Source organism: Anneissia japonica, unplaced genomic scaffold (genome assembly GCF_011630105.1).
Source record: "Anneissia japonica isolate Jap-2015-1 unplaced genomic scaffold, ASM1163010v1 scaffold288075_len254835_cov185, whole genome shotgun sequence".
Taxonomy (NCBI): Eukaryota; Metazoa; Echinodermata; class Crinoidea; order Comatulida; family Comatulidae; genus Anneissia; species Anneissia japonica.
In genome coordinates this window covers 135,258-149,639 of record NW_022711128.1, presented here as the reverse complement: position 1 = coordinate 149,639, position 14,382 = coordinate 135,258, and the positions used below count along the sequence as shown (strand labels likewise).

The 14,382-nt window shown below is 35.1% G+C and overlaps 2 protein-coding genes across 2 annotated transcripts in view; one reads left to right on the top strand and one right to left on the bottom strand.

The window, feature by feature from the left end:
* The window catches only part of LOC117107325 (MAM and LDL-receptor class A domain-containing protein 1-like), a 98,620-nt gene extending 92,424 nt beyond the window's left edge, over positions 1–6,196 (top strand). The window contains exons 127-135 of the mRNA XM_033248969.1: positions 283–451; positions 630–773; positions 983–1,248; positions 3,006–3,237; positions 3,432–3,518; positions 3,935–4,104; positions 4,408–4,534; positions 4,808–4,957; positions 5,931–6,196. Of these exons, the coding sequence (XP_033104860.1) occupies positions 283–451; positions 630–773; positions 983–1,248; positions 3,006–3,237; positions 3,432–3,518; positions 3,935–4,104; positions 4,408–4,534; positions 4,808–4,957; positions 5,931–6,196 (1,611 nt within the window). The remainder of the gene's footprint in view (positions 1–282; positions 452–629; positions 774–982; positions 1,249–3,005; positions 3,238–3,431; positions 3,519–3,934; positions 4,105–4,407; positions 4,535–4,807; positions 4,958–5,930) is intronic.
* A 5,741-nt stretch (positions 6,197–11,937) lies between these two features.
* The window catches only part of LOC117107324 (serine/threonine-protein kinase HSL1-like), a 4,836-nt gene continuing 2,391 nt past the window's right edge, over positions 11,938–14,382 (bottom strand). Inside the window, exon 2 of the mRNA XM_033248968.1 lies at positions 11,938–12,778. Within this exon, the coding sequence (XP_033104859.1) occupies positions 11,938–12,778 (841 nt within the window). The remainder of the gene's footprint in view (positions 12,779–14,382) is intronic.

Sequence of the window (14,382 nt, the reverse complement as noted above, 5' to 3'; positions counted from 1 at the left end):
TTATGGGGTTTTTTAAATTTACATATTTAAAAAAAATAAATTGTTAGCATGTGTCACAATATACTTACTTGTTAACATGAATTCTCCTTTCTGGTTTAATTCCAAATTAAATTATTGTACATTATGATTCAATAAATGACGCACCCACTATCTTCGGCATGTTAATCTATTGCAGAAGCATTGGGCAATTTTAATATACAAACTCATTAATCTAACTAACAAGTCACCAAGAACAGGTATGCATATCGTATGTAATTTCTTCAATGATTATCTGGTATGTAGATATGGACCAAGACTGGAACTCAATCAAATCAGTGGTTGGTGGCCCAAGAGACCATCTCTAGTGGTTCTAACTATGAATTGATCTTTGAGGCGTACGTTGGCAAATCATTCGGTGGCGACATCGCTCTGGATGACATTTTATACACAGCAGGAGACTGTCCACCATCACGTAAACGATTTTTTTTTAAATAATAAAAATAATAATAATGGTCGACTTATAGAGCATATTGTTTTTTACCTGTATGCCTTTAATATAAATGTAAAAACAAAAACGGACCAAGAAAGTATAATATTTTATCAAACTATAATGACATGCTAATCCTTCTCTATGCTTACGTTTACTATAGCTATGTGTGACTTTGAGGCTGACATGTGTGAATGGACCAACTCTAAAGATGACACTATTGGTTTTGACTGGAGTCGTGGCTCTGACGGTACACCATCAGTTGGTACTGGTCCAGAAGTTGATCATACATACGGTACAAATAAAGGTAAAGAAACTGATTTGACTTATGTCTTAATTAGTTTGAGTTCTCTGATACCAAACTCGATGAGACCCTTTGAGCACCCCACTTACTATGCTTCACGAATAGTATTTAACCGGATTAAATGATGCCAATGTTTCCTACAAAAACTTACCTCTTGAGTAATATTAATATTACATACTGAATTCATTATTTGTTTATTGTTAATATTTTAGGTCACTATGCTTTTGTGGAAACATCTTCTCCACGAATTGAAGGTGATCGAGCACGCCTGGAAAGTCCAGAATATGATGCCGGTAGAAGTGATGAGTGCCTAACCTTCTGGTTCCACATGTGGGGTAGACATATTGGTCAGTTGAATGTATACCAATGGAATACAGGAGACATATTTGTGTACCCATCGTGGAGTAGGGTTGAGGACCAGGGCAACATGTGGCGCAGAGCTAAGGTTACTATTTATGGCTCAGTGAAGAATTACAAGGTAAGTTCAGTTTTAGTTTTAGAAATTTTATTTTTCAGTGTTAGTTTTAGAAAGTTTTAGTGTATTTCAAGAAGACTTACCTGGATAAATTAAATACATATGCTTAGTTTTCATGCTTTCAGAATTAAATTATAGACCCTAGATCACGATCTGATAGTGTTATATTTGATCATGTTAAAAACTGTGAGGCATTCCAATTTGTTTTAGGATGACAGGGTATACTTGAAAATGATAATGTCGTCTGTAATGTAAGTAATAAATTAGGTTTAATATTTTCTAGTGGGCACTACTTTAGTAAGTTGGGCACCAGTTAAGTGTGTTCAGTAGTAATCAATTAATATTAACTAACTCTGACACTAATTTGCTATTTAGTAAGTTGGGCACCAGTTAAGTGTGTGTATTTCAATACTTGGAGTATGTATTATACTTTCTTATCTGAGATTAATCAGTGGACCTTTCGGTTTCTAGGTGTAGGGTTTAGACTACCTCAGCCCCACTATGTTTGGCACTTCCCGATGGCTGGAAATGGCACTCTCAGACTAAAATTTTGAATGAAATGTTTTCCTTATTTTTTTTTTTTTTTAGGCCAGACTGAATGGCCCTTAAATTTGCCTATGGTTTGTGGAGCCCTCTAATCTGACTTTGCCTCCACCAGCTCCCTGAAGGAATAATAATAAGATGTTGCAGCTTGCCTCAATGCTTTGATATTTCTCTATTAGGCACCCACTGGGCGGACACAATATAAATAAATAGTTTTGCCCTTGGAAAGAAATAAGTAATGAACCTCACCCTTAACTCTTGATTATTTGATTGAAAGCTCAATGTCTTTTGCATAAAGTCCAGTCCAGACTATCCAGTTTAATTTGAATAAAACATGTGACATGCCTAAATATGGTAATGATGACATCACACATGACATCATAATATGCACATCATGATTTATATGGGCATACGATAGTTTTTTAAGATAAGATATGTATTTTGGTGTGAATCACATTAAGGATAACCGAGGAAGTCTGAAGATTTGTTTCAAGTTCTTTCTGGTGGTGAATTGGGCAGTACACTGGGAGACAATCCCCTACTCTTTTCCAAAGAGTGTACTGTGTTCTTTAACGTGCACATGGGCAGTATTGCACACGAGACCAACGTCTTAAACGTCTCATCCGAAAGACAGTGTGCTGCGTAACTTGTATTTCAGCCCTCCAGCTGAAACACAAGGAGAGGCAGCGATGGGAATTGAACCGTGGACCTAGAGATCTTTACGGTTCAACGCACACACAGTGGCTATCACCAGATTAACCGACTGAGCTAAGCTGCCTTTTTTATCAAAGAAAATTTGATAGCCTTGACAGAGCTTGAAAGTGTGTATAAATGTGAAATTTTTTGTATAGTCACATCATATACAGTGGCGGCTCTAGGGTATATTTTCTGGAATTGGGGGGGGGGGCTTATCTGTCTGACAGGGGACTTGAGCTCGTAGGCCCAAGCAAGGGGAAGGGTTTTAGAGGGTGTTTCCCCTCCCAAACGATTTTCTTGAAAGGATTGGAACCTCTGGATGGCAAGAAATGACATTCTCAGACTGGGACAGGCATGTGTTGGCTTGGCGTGGGCCTATTTTTATATTTGTTTTAGTTCGACTACCCGAAGAGCTCTGTCCAAAGAGGGGGGCTTGACCTGTCCGGTGGGGGGCTTAAGCCCCTGCTTTCCCCCCACTGGCGCCATCACTTATATACTGATCTAACTTTGTTCCTCAACAGATTGTCTTTGAAGCTGTAACTGGTGAGAGTTATGAGGGAGACATTGCAGTGGATGATATTGAAATCTTGGATGGAGCTTGCCCTACAGATGGCTTCTGCGACTTTGAAACCGACACTTGTGGTTGGACAAACGACTTTGTTAATGATGATTTTGATTGGCTTAGGGATACAGGTGGCACCCCCAGCAGTTACACTGGGCCATCTGCTGATCATACTCTAGGAAATGGACTTGGTGAGTCAATAATCAGGACTGGGGTTTTAGTGGAAATTATGTATGAATTAATATAAATCAAAAACCATTACAAACCAATAATCCATTATGGTTCAATTAAGTATCTCACTCATACACTGCCAACTTCACGATTGATTTGTGTATTTTAGCACCCTCACAGTTGAGTAACATGGAAATGTTCTTTCTTGTGTTAGGTTTTTATGTTTTCATTGAGACTTCAAGCCCTCAATATCTCAATGATAAAGCATGGTTGGTGAGTGAACACCTGAATCCAACTGCAGGTAGGTACAACCAATTTAGTCTTTTTCATAAATACATCCATTTTGAACCAATAGTTTTTGTTTATGGAAGGTACCTAAGAAGTAATGTAATTGTCCATCCCTAATGTGCAGTATATAAAATATTGATATATTTTTACCTTTTCCTTTTTGCTTATTATGCAAAAATCATTTTGATTGCAAAGAGGTTACATGTAAATGTTTAATAAAAGTGATGAATTCAACAGAGAGGGAGTAGTATAAAACAGTAGTCACTGTATTAATATTGAACAATAGATCATTCATTGGTTAAATTTTATTACAACTGTATTAGCAGAGGGCTAAAATGAACACAAGAATACTATCTTTTCAAAGGCAGGTTGGACTGTGTGTACATAAAACAAGAATATGCTTACACTAATCTTTATTTTGTTATGCAGGAAGTTGCCTCAATTTCTGGTTCCACATGTATGGCACAGGAATCGGTGCTCTTAACATCTACACCCAGGTATATGAATCCGCACCACAGCTTATTTGGACAAGGAGCGATAATTATGGCAATGTCTGGATCAATTCTAAGACTACATTGACATCAAGTGATGAATTCTGGGTATGTAGCCCCTGACCTTTCAAAGGTTAAGACATCTGACCTTGGATAAATTTGGTTATGTACTGTAGTAATGTTTTATTTTTATGATTGTTTTTACTATTTCATTTGATTTCTTTTCTTGCGCCATAATATATAAAAATATAGTTATTATATGGCAGGATTGCCCAAAAGTAGGAGATTAATCTACTGTTGATGGGCTCTCCTCACGACAACGACAAGTAATATACAATATCATAATTCTATATACATAATTCAAATATAATATAAATATTCTGTTTTATTTGAGTATTCTGGTCTTTCTAGGTTATATTTGAAGGAGTTCGTGGTGTAAATTATGAAAGTGACATTGCATTAGATGACATTGAGATTAGGAATGGTTTGTGTACTATCACAATTGCCCCGCCAACGACACCTGTCCGGCCAACTTACCGTAAGTTCGTAGTTTAATTAATTAAAAATGAATGACATCGAAGAAATTTGACAGATCCAGCCTTTGAAAATTGTCTATGATTTGATAGTTGATTAACAGAAACTACGATAGACCAATACCCTCTTGGGCATGAATTTTATGTCTTGAAAATCGTGAATAATTACTACAGTAAGTACAGTCATTGGAAAAGAACTGTCGCATGTTATTGTTAATGATTTTTTCAGTGATATAAAATCATGAGGAATGATGATTATTTATTGTTGTTATAATTAGCTGCTGACTACCATGATTGTGACTTTGAGGCTAATATCTGCCAATGGACCCAGGACCGGAACGATGATTTTGATTGGCTAAGAAGAACAGGCAAGACATCATCAGTTGGCACTGGTCCAACTTATGATCACACCAAGGGAGATTCATCTGGTAGGCACTAGTGTTTTGTCATTGTAATTATTTTCCTAGAATATGGAATTGTGGTTATTACAGTAAAGGCTAGATGGGACCACCTATTTTGTGAATACTTACCTGGATAAACTGAGAATTGCTAAGTTTCCTTTTGAAAGATACACCTAGAGAAAAATTTACACATTGAAAAATAAAAATTTTCAATTCTATTATTTTTTGCTATGTATGATTTTTCACAAAAAAAACCAAAAAAAAAAACAACTTTGTCAGTTTATCCAGGCAAATACTTTAAATTCAAATTTATTCAAATTCAAATTGATTTTTATTTCCACATAAGTTCATTGAGCATAATGTACATAAATATTAATACAGTTTAGTGTGGGGATGAGTCAGATAAGGCAATTAAGGCTTAGGATCAACCTTTAATATGTAACAAAGAAAACAGAAAAGGAGAAAAAAAAGCCAGTATTCTATGACTGCGTTTAAATGCCTTTTGAATTATGCTCGTTTTTGAGGTTTTTTTAAAAAATATTTAACTTTCAATCTTTTCTATATTTGGAATTTTATATTGTCTGCATTTGTTTTGTTTTTTTTTTTTTTGTCAAAGGGCCTCCACTCGTTTTTGAGGTTTTTTTTTTAAATAATTAACTTTCGATCTTTTATATATTTGGAATTTTATATTGTCTGCATTTGTTTTTTTTTTTTTGTCAAAGGGCCTCCACTCGACAGTGATTAAGTTTACTTTTGGAGTGTCCTGTCTCTTGTTTTTTCTTATGCTATTGTGGTTGTTCTTTGCTGTTTCTGTTTTTGTACATTTTAATGTTTGAGACAAATGAATGAAATAAAATGAAAAACACATCACGGCTGATATTTTCATTTTGTGGATAGATTGACTAAATACATAATTTGATATATTGTAGAATGCAGTTGGTGTGCATATTGGCCTTCAATGGCAGCATTCAATCTATTGATTTTGAAAATCTTCTACTAGGTTGGTATCTATTTATCGAAACATCTGACCCACGACAACCGAATGATACAGCACGACTTTTGAGTCAACAATTCGGCAATGGTGCGAATGGTGTCTGCATGAACTTCTGGTACTACATGCATGGACCTCATGTGGATGATCTTACCATCTCAAAGGCTATTGGCAGTACTGAGACTGTCCTGTGGAAACATACGGGAACTTTTGGACCTCAGTGGAACTATGGACAAATCCACATTGTTGAGCCTAGTGTCTTCTCTGTACGTTGATATTGAAATACAGTTACATTCGCATATGCAACAAAATTATAAATCTTAATAAATTTAATGTGAATTTGTTGTGAAGATTTCAGATTTTATCAGTCTGTAATAAAAACAATTATTAACTGATAATTAAAATCCTGGTCGTTATCCTCTGTCGCCAATTATATTTCTTCCACTTTTAAGTCAGTACCTTCCTCTACCAACTTTTAATACAAGTTATTGAAGGAGCTTATTTGATGAGAAACTCAGGAATGGTTATTGAGATTCGATTTTTTAATATTTTAAAAGAGGAGTTGGGGGAGGGGGAAGGTGGAAACAGGATGGTTACACCCCCTTTTTCCCTCAGTTTTTAAATATTCAGAAATCTGTATCTCATTAACTGTTCCCGAATTTTTCGTCCAACACTCTTTTTTGTGTCTATCAATCGTTATTTTTTTATATGGGAACTGGCGTAATTATTATTAAGTTTCACCATAACAAATGATTACTTTTGTTAGATCACCCTCGTTATTTTTGTTTTGCTCGAATTGAAGCAATTTAATATTCCAATCTTGTCTTTGTTCCTTCGCTCTTCTCGGAAGCTTCTATCACCACACCTCTTAACTTTCCTAACGAACGACGGCCGTGTAATCATACACTTTATTATGAAACTTATGTTATTCGTTAGAGTAGTGGTAACGTCTGATTATAGTATCTGTTATCCCTAGCTACACGTCTTTATTCATACATGGAGGTAAAATAGATGCTCATACACCATCGTCTGGTCAACGGAAGGCAACAAGGGTGATGTCTGGCGACTAGGTCAAGCTACTCTTCCAACAACATCTGGAGATTATGAAGTTCTCTTTGAGGTCATCATTGGATCTGGTTACTTGGGAGATGCAGCAATTGATGACATTGTTTTCTATGATGGAGCTTGTGCCGGTAGGTACCAGAAATATTTTATTTATACAAATTCTGCATGTATATGCATATACGTATATACATATATGTGAGCAGCTTAGCTCAGTCAGCGAATCTGGTGGTAGCCGCTGTGTGCACTGAACCGTGGAGATCTCTAGGTCCCCGGTTCAATTCCCATCGCTGCCTCTCCTTGTGTTTCAGCTAGAGGGAAGTTACAATAGCGCACCGTCTTTCGGATGAGACATTTAAGCCGTTGGTCCTGTGTGCATTATGGCCCATGTGCACGTTAAAGAACGCAGTACACTCTTTGGAAAAGAGTAGGGGATTGTCTCCCGGTGTACTGCCCAATCACCACCAGAAGGACCCCACTGGAAATAAGTCTTCTTATAGACTTTCGTGGGCTATCCTTGGTGTTTACACCGAATAAATCCAAATTGATATCCAGTATATGCATATACATGCGACTAATACGTATACATACATATACGTATATTCATGTATATGCATGTACGTATATGTAAGCCAAAAATATAGGTTCAATCGTACAAGTAAAATACAAGAGAAACACAGATATAGTATCAACTTTAATATTGCTTTTTGTCTGTAACTAAATTACAAGCTACTACTGAATGAAAGAGTTTATTTTAAAACGGGTACTATTTACAATGACCTATTGGTCATCAAAGTTAGTCAACGTTTCTAGGAATTACTTAAGCCGGGCACTCACTGCATCGTTCAACAACGGCCGATGACTGTCAGGTGCTGTGAGTGCCTGGGTTAACAGAAGCATGCTCTGAGATATGGACAATAATTTTAGGTATATCAGCAACAAGTGTCTAATTGTGGTAATCAACACCATTGGAATAAGATAAGTGTTAATAACCAGTACAATAAGGTTAGTCGTCTTTTGGGTAATCATTGGATACTAATCTATATTAAGACATTCACCTCCCTTTTCTGAATGTCGCCCCTACGTTCTGAGTATAAGAGAACTAAATTTGAGGCATGTCGTGGCGAAATGGTTAAGTTGTCGCACAGGCCTGTATTGAGTAAATGAGCTATAAAATATGAGAGCTCAAAAAATTGCCTAAAAATCCAAATTTGTTTTTTCATTATAGATCAAAAGTTTAATGACTTATTAATCATGTAACAAAGAATTAGTTCTGGAAGTGGTCAAGAAATTGTTTATTTAATGTTATTTTGATAGTTCATTCTATTATTACAGTGTATGCACAAATAACTTTGAAAGGCAATTACTCAAAATCATGTTTATTTTAATTCTAAGAGTACTGTACTTTCACTTTCCAATAACTAAGGCTTGAAATGTCCAATTTCAATGAATGACCCCTCATTTTATAGAACACATACTCAGGTATCTGAAACTACCAATAACTTGAATTTCAATTTTTGCTACAACTTAGCCATTTTGCCACAACATGTCTCATATGGTTAATTAAATAAACTAAAAAGTTGTTCATCATGATATAAAAGCGAAAGTAAGAATGATGAAAAAGCTAAATAGATCAAAAGTAACAAAACAATAGTAAGAGAAATCAAACTTATTTAAAATTCTCAAAATTTAATACTTACTTTAATAGGTAAAGGGATCATGCTAAACCAACTTCTAATTGACCCAAAACCCAAAGGATTCAGTGATTTTTAAAAGGCTATAAATCACAACTGTCAAAACTGACATTCACACTAACAATATTTAGTAGTACAGTACTAATAATGTTCAACAAAATAAATTTAAGAATTCAACAATTAATACATCAGTGCCATTACCAATGTAACAAAACCTAAACCTGTATAATTATATACACATATGTATTACTGTACAGTATATGTTTTTATTACAATTTGTAGTGTAGTAGAATTGGGTAAAACATGAGAGTGAGTCTGGCAACGTAGGTTAGGTTAGAAAGGCTACCATGTGAATGAGTAGTGCTCTTCGGAGACGAGTAGAATGATATTCTAGGTTTGTAATAGTTTACTGTTAGCTGTATGAATAAAGAACCCAGTAGACGTTGTTGTATTGGTATATTTATTAAAAAGTCAGCATCCATTACACAATTGTTTGATGTTTTTACATTTAGTTGATGTTTATTACATTAATGGTAAAATATCACACTAGTAGTTTATTATTTCATGAAATAATCAACCACTAATGTAACAAAATTCAAACACTAATGTAGGTTTCAAGTAGAATATTGCTATATATTTGATGAGTGATTCAAATCTTACAAAATACTAACTTGCAGAAGGAATAAGAATAGCCAAAAATCGGATGATGAATAGATCTACATACATATTTTGTGTTGAGGTGATTAAAATTCTTAGGCCTAGTATGTTCAAATCAATTTAACGATCACTATGTCTTTATTATTTTTTTTTTTTCATTTGTTTAAACAATCCTTTATCACACTCTTTTTTAAACATCAAAAATCGAAAAATAATGTAATAAACAATAAAACAAAGACAAATGGATATGCAAGTAAAATTTGTTCACAGGTATGTGCAATCAGTCGTGGAATTAGGAAACCTTGGGACATATTTGAAATGGAATTTAAGGCCGGGGAATTGGTGATTGAAGATGTTATACTGTTTAACATTTTTAGAGCAAAGTAGGTAAAGGAAGATCTAAATGAGTTTAGGTTTAGGCATAAGTAGAAAGTTCTTTGTTATGGAACGGGTGGTGATAAGTCGTTGGGGAGAGCGAAGATATTTAGAAGAAAGATAGGTGCGAGGCCATTTGGTGCTTTGAGTGAAAGGTAACCCAGTTGAAATTTAGCTCGTTGATTGACAGTCATGAGATTAAGAGAGCTGTAGAGAGAATCAGAGGGAACTTGAAGAATAAATTTAAGAGCTCGATTTTGAAGGACTTGGATGTTGTCGGTATGTTCCTTGAATTGAAGGGCCCAGTAGTTGAAATAAGGAAGAATAACTGTTTTGTATATTCTGGAAGTGCAACTTGTTGGGAGATGAATGCAAGGATAGAAATTTTAAATGAAATGATAGATGAAAGATTGTCTTTTTTTTTCACTGCCATGTTAACTTGTTGACACCTCGATGATTACACCTAGGTGTTTGTGCAGAGTGACTTCCTTGATTTACACAAGGAGCACATATATTATTAGCCATCAACATTTGACATTTAACAATATCAGCATATCAAATTTTAAGCAGCCCAACTGTGCTAAAGATTGTACTATTTACAGCCATGTGCATTTTCAAAGTTGTATCTTGGATTATATCGAAAATCTTTTTCTACCAGAACATTTTCTTGGATTGTTTTTACTCTTGCAAGTCACTGTTTGCTGTGCGTGGGGATCAGTATACACGAAATTCACTTATTGTTCCTTTGATTTCTTCCGCTTTTGGTCTTCATGGTAATCCTTCTCAAGCATTCTATCGATAAGTGTTATCATGAACTGGTTAATTGTTGACGGTAACTTTCTCGACTTGTCTTTTTAAGTTGTCATCTAAAATACTGCAAAATATCAGTCCCATACTGAAAATGTCCGCCTGGAAATTGTAATGGTTGTCGGCATTGCCAAATAATTTTATTACCTCTGGAGCCATGTAGGTCATCGTGCCAGCCAGTGTATACATGTAGGATTTCTCCACAGTAGCTCTGAATCAAAAACCTTAGCCAATCCAAAATCAGCAATCTTGGCAACACATTGTCTGTCGATCAAAATGTTGTCGGCTTCAGATCTCGATGTACGATGCCACAATCATGAAGATGTGCTACGCCATTTGCTATGTCTTTGATGAATCCCATATGCTTCTTTTTATCCGGGTGGTTTTTTTTTCAAGAAATTGTCTATAGAGCCATGTTCACAGTATTCCAAGACAATGTTATGAGCAATGTCATCATTGAAGTTATCAATGCATATCACAACATTCTTATGTGCAGCCCTTTTTAGAGCTTCGATCTCATCTGCATCATCATCTTTTAAAATTTGTTTGCCCAAATGTGCGGTGACATTTTGATTCTCTTTAAGGCAAATGTCTTTTTCTTTTTCACTGCTTTATATACATTACCAAGTCCACCGCTGCCTAGACTTTCTATTTTGGAAGTAAAATATGAACGATAATCAGTATTAAATCAAAAGGTAGTGGCCATCAATTGCAAATCAAAAGAAAATTTAGAAGAAATAGCCCGCTCATTTAGGCCTATTGTGATGGAGGCCTATATACATACAGTAAGTACACCCAACCCAAGTTTATCTTAGCTAGATAGTCTAATTTCACTCTGCAAAAGTGGATCCAATATGGAGGCACTAGGACCATGTATCCCCCTGTTTTGTCATTACATTACATGATTTGAAATAAGAAAGTAGTAGAATACAAATTCAATATATACTGTTCTGTTCTAAAGACTTGCAGCAAGGCTCGACTTCGCCAGTCTTTGCAAAGCAGGTAGTAGCCATTGATTACAAATTAATTTTTAAAAACAAGGCCTTGGGCAAAGGTCACAAAAACGCGATTAGCATATTTTACTTCGATAACCTATTCTCATCAAAAAGAATTTAAATATTCATCAATATTATCCCTCCAATAAGGGTATATTAAGAATTTATGGATTATAGACGGTCTGACTTGCAATAAATATTTGAGCTACTGTATATTCAGGTAGCTGTTTTGGTGACTAGGCCATTCTCTACTTTTCAATAATGGTATGGAATGGAATGCCAACAGAATTTTCACATTACCATCATAGTAATTGTATAGTACAGAATAGAGTATATCTATTCCTTGCAACACAGTAATATAGAATAGAAATAATTGTCTCTATTTAATTGCCAGTATATATATTTTAATACACAATGTGGAACATGCTACTTTAACTTTTCCTTGACTTTTTGTGCTGTTGGTCTGTCGTTGTAATCCTTCTCAAGCATTCTATTGATAAGCTTCCTCATGAAGTTTTTAATCGTCGATGGTAACTTGAACTTGTACCCTGGTTGTGTGTTCATCTGAATGCCGATCATTTCTCTCTCAACTTGTTCTTTTAAGTTGTCATCTAAAATACTGCAAAATATCAGTCCCATACTGAAAGTGTCCGTTTGGAAATAGTATTGGCCTTCAGGCATAGGCTTAGCACCCATAGTAAATAATTTTAGTACCTCTGGAGCTGTGTAGGTGACTGTGCTAGCCTGTGTATCAATGTATAATTTCTCCACAGTAGCCTTTGAATTAAAAATTCTAGCCAATCCAAAATCAGCAATCTTGGCAACAGTTTGGCTGTCAACCAAAATGTTGTCTGGCTTCAAATCTCGATGTAAGATCCTGCAATCATGAAGATATGCTAAGCCATTCGCTATGTCCTGAATGAATCTCATACGCCTATATTCATTTGGGTGGTATAGTTCAATGAAATTGTCTATAGAGCCATGTTCACAGTATTCCATGACAATGTTATGAGCAATGTCATCAGAGAAGTCATCAGTGTATATCACAACATAAGGGTGTTCGCTGATTTTGAGAGAATTGATCTCATTCTTGAAAAAAGGAATTCTGTGGGCTGACTTATCAATTCTCTTTAAGGCAAATGTCTTTTTGTTTTTAGTTACTTCATATACATCACCAAATACACCACTGCTCAGATTTTCCACTACTTCGTAGTCCTTCAAAACATTCCCAGGTGATAGTATTAGATTCTTTCTTCCAGTTCGGTATCTATTTTGCGAAGTAAAATAAGAACGATACTCAGTAATAAATCAAAAGAAATCTAGTACAAAGTAAACTCAGCTCGCTCGTTTAGGCCTATTGAGAGGGAGACCTAGATACAGTAAGTACGCCCAACCCAAGTTTATATAGCTAGATAGTCCAATTTCATTTTGCAGGGGTGAATCCAATAAGGAGGCAGTTGGACCATTTGCATCCCCTCTGTTTTGCCATTTGAAATAAGAAAAAATAGAATACATAAAATCAATGTAGGGCCACCTCTGTCCTGCTCTAAAGACCTTGCCAAGCCTTGCAAAGTAGGTAGTACCCATCGATCACAAATTAATTTTTTAAAATAAGGCCTTGGGCCGAGGTCATAAAATGTGATTAGCATATCTTACTTCACAATAACTTAATCTCATGAAAAATAATTTAAATATTCCTCAATGTTGTCCCTCCAACCAGGGTATACTAAGAAGTTATAGATTTATTATTACGGCTTGACGTGCTATATTCAGGTAGCCGTTTTAGTGACTGGGCCATTCTATACTTTTCAATAATAGTATACATGGCCGGCGGGAACCGGGGGGACCGGCCCCCCCCCCCCCTTTTTCTGCAAAAAATAATGTCTGGAGATTTTGACCCCTTCCCTTTTTGGGATTTATGGATTCATGGAAAAAAATCGTATGCAACTACTCAATTTTTTTTATGTATGTATACACACATAAGGCCCTGTCTCTTATACACATCTAGATGTGTATAAGAGACAGGTATTAAATATTGATTTTTAATCAATATTGACATGGTTTACTGCACAATGTACTATTCATTCAAAAAATACTCAACAGCAAGTCTATAGATCAAGATTATTTACTATATTTTAATGTTATTTCTTAACTAGTGCAATATACTTTCAATTGGGAAGTACAATACATTTGAATTATGAAAATACTACAAAAGAAAGGGAACTATTAAAAAATAAGTAAAATATTCTATACAATAACCAATTTACAACCATAGAGCAGCCTATATTTGAAAACTAACTTTATGTTAACTTAACTCTTTAAAAAAAAATGACTTTTTGATGAAATTTTTAATACATGTAATTTTTTTCATTTGTTATAATGTATGTTGTGTGTAAAATAGAATAATACTTATATAAATCTACAGTAGGCCTATTTAAAACCAATTCAATGTTAAATTATTAAACTGTAAATTTTCTACTATGTTTAACTTATGTAAACATGGCCGGCGGAACCGGGGGAGCCGGGGGGCCCGGGCCCCCCCACTTTTTCTGCAAAAAATAATGTCTGGAGATTTTTGTGTGACCGGAAAAAAAATCGAGACCTACCTTTTCAGGACCCGTGAGCTGATTTTTTTATTTTTTTTATTTTTTACAATCAGAAAATTAGAATTTTGAATAACATAAAAGTCATTAAAACACACTTCAAATGTCGGGAAAGCCCATTCCCGCTTTCTACGAATTTAAATTTTCCTGGGGGAGAACCCCCGGATCACCCTTTCTTTTTGGGATTTATCGATTCATGGAAAAAAAGAATACGCATGCAACTACTCATTTATTTATGTAGGCCTATGTATACACACATAAAATAAAA